The sequence below is a fragment of the Eimeria mitis genome, genomic scaffold (assembly GCF_000499745.2).
Source record: "Eimeria mitis Houghton genomic scaffold, Emh_scaff4884, whole genome shotgun sequence".
NCBI lineage: Eukaryota > Apicomplexa > Conoidasida > Eucoccidiorida > Eimeriidae > Eimeria > Eimeria mitis.
This window is the reverse complement of record NW_013573183.1, coordinates 1,920-2,260: the sequence shown is the minus strand read 5'-3', so window position 1 is coordinate 2,260 and position 341 is coordinate 1,920. Positions and strand designations below refer to the sequence as shown.

The following is a 341-nucleotide window of genomic DNA, read 5'->3' as shown; positions in this document are numbered from 1 at the left end:
GTTTTTTTTCGATTAAATTTAAATCTATTGGTTGTTTTATTACGTCAAAGTAGTCAGGCACGTTGTCTGCCGCTGGGTCGACCGGGTATAGAAACCACTGTGCTGCTCGCTGTGCCTTCAGGTGCTGCAGCAATGCTAAACATGAATCTCGCCAGTTATTTATATTTATATTGGTATTTATATTATTTGGTGATGATGAACTGCTGTTGTTGCGCACAGAACGCATGCTGCTGCGTAAAGAACGCTGCTGCTGCTGCTGCTGCTGCTGCTGCTGCTGGTGGGGGGGGGCAGCAAAGGCTGTTCTGCTGCTCGTGCTGCTGCTGCTGTCTTCTACCCAGCCA

At 48.1% G+C, this 341-nt stretch overlaps 1 protein-coding gene across 1 annotated transcript in view; it reads right to left on the bottom strand.

Moving 5' to 3' along the window:
* Positions 1-341, bottom strand: part of EMH_0078270 (bromodomain domain-containing protein, putative) — a gene marked incomplete at both ends in the record, with an annotated part of 4,466 nt that overhangs the window by 2,308 nt on the left and 1,817 nt on the right. The window contains one exon of the mRNA XM_013499971.1: positions 218-330. Coding sequence (XP_013355425.1) covers positions 218-330 — 113 coding nt within the window. The remainder of the gene's footprint in view (positions 1-217; positions 331-341) is intronic.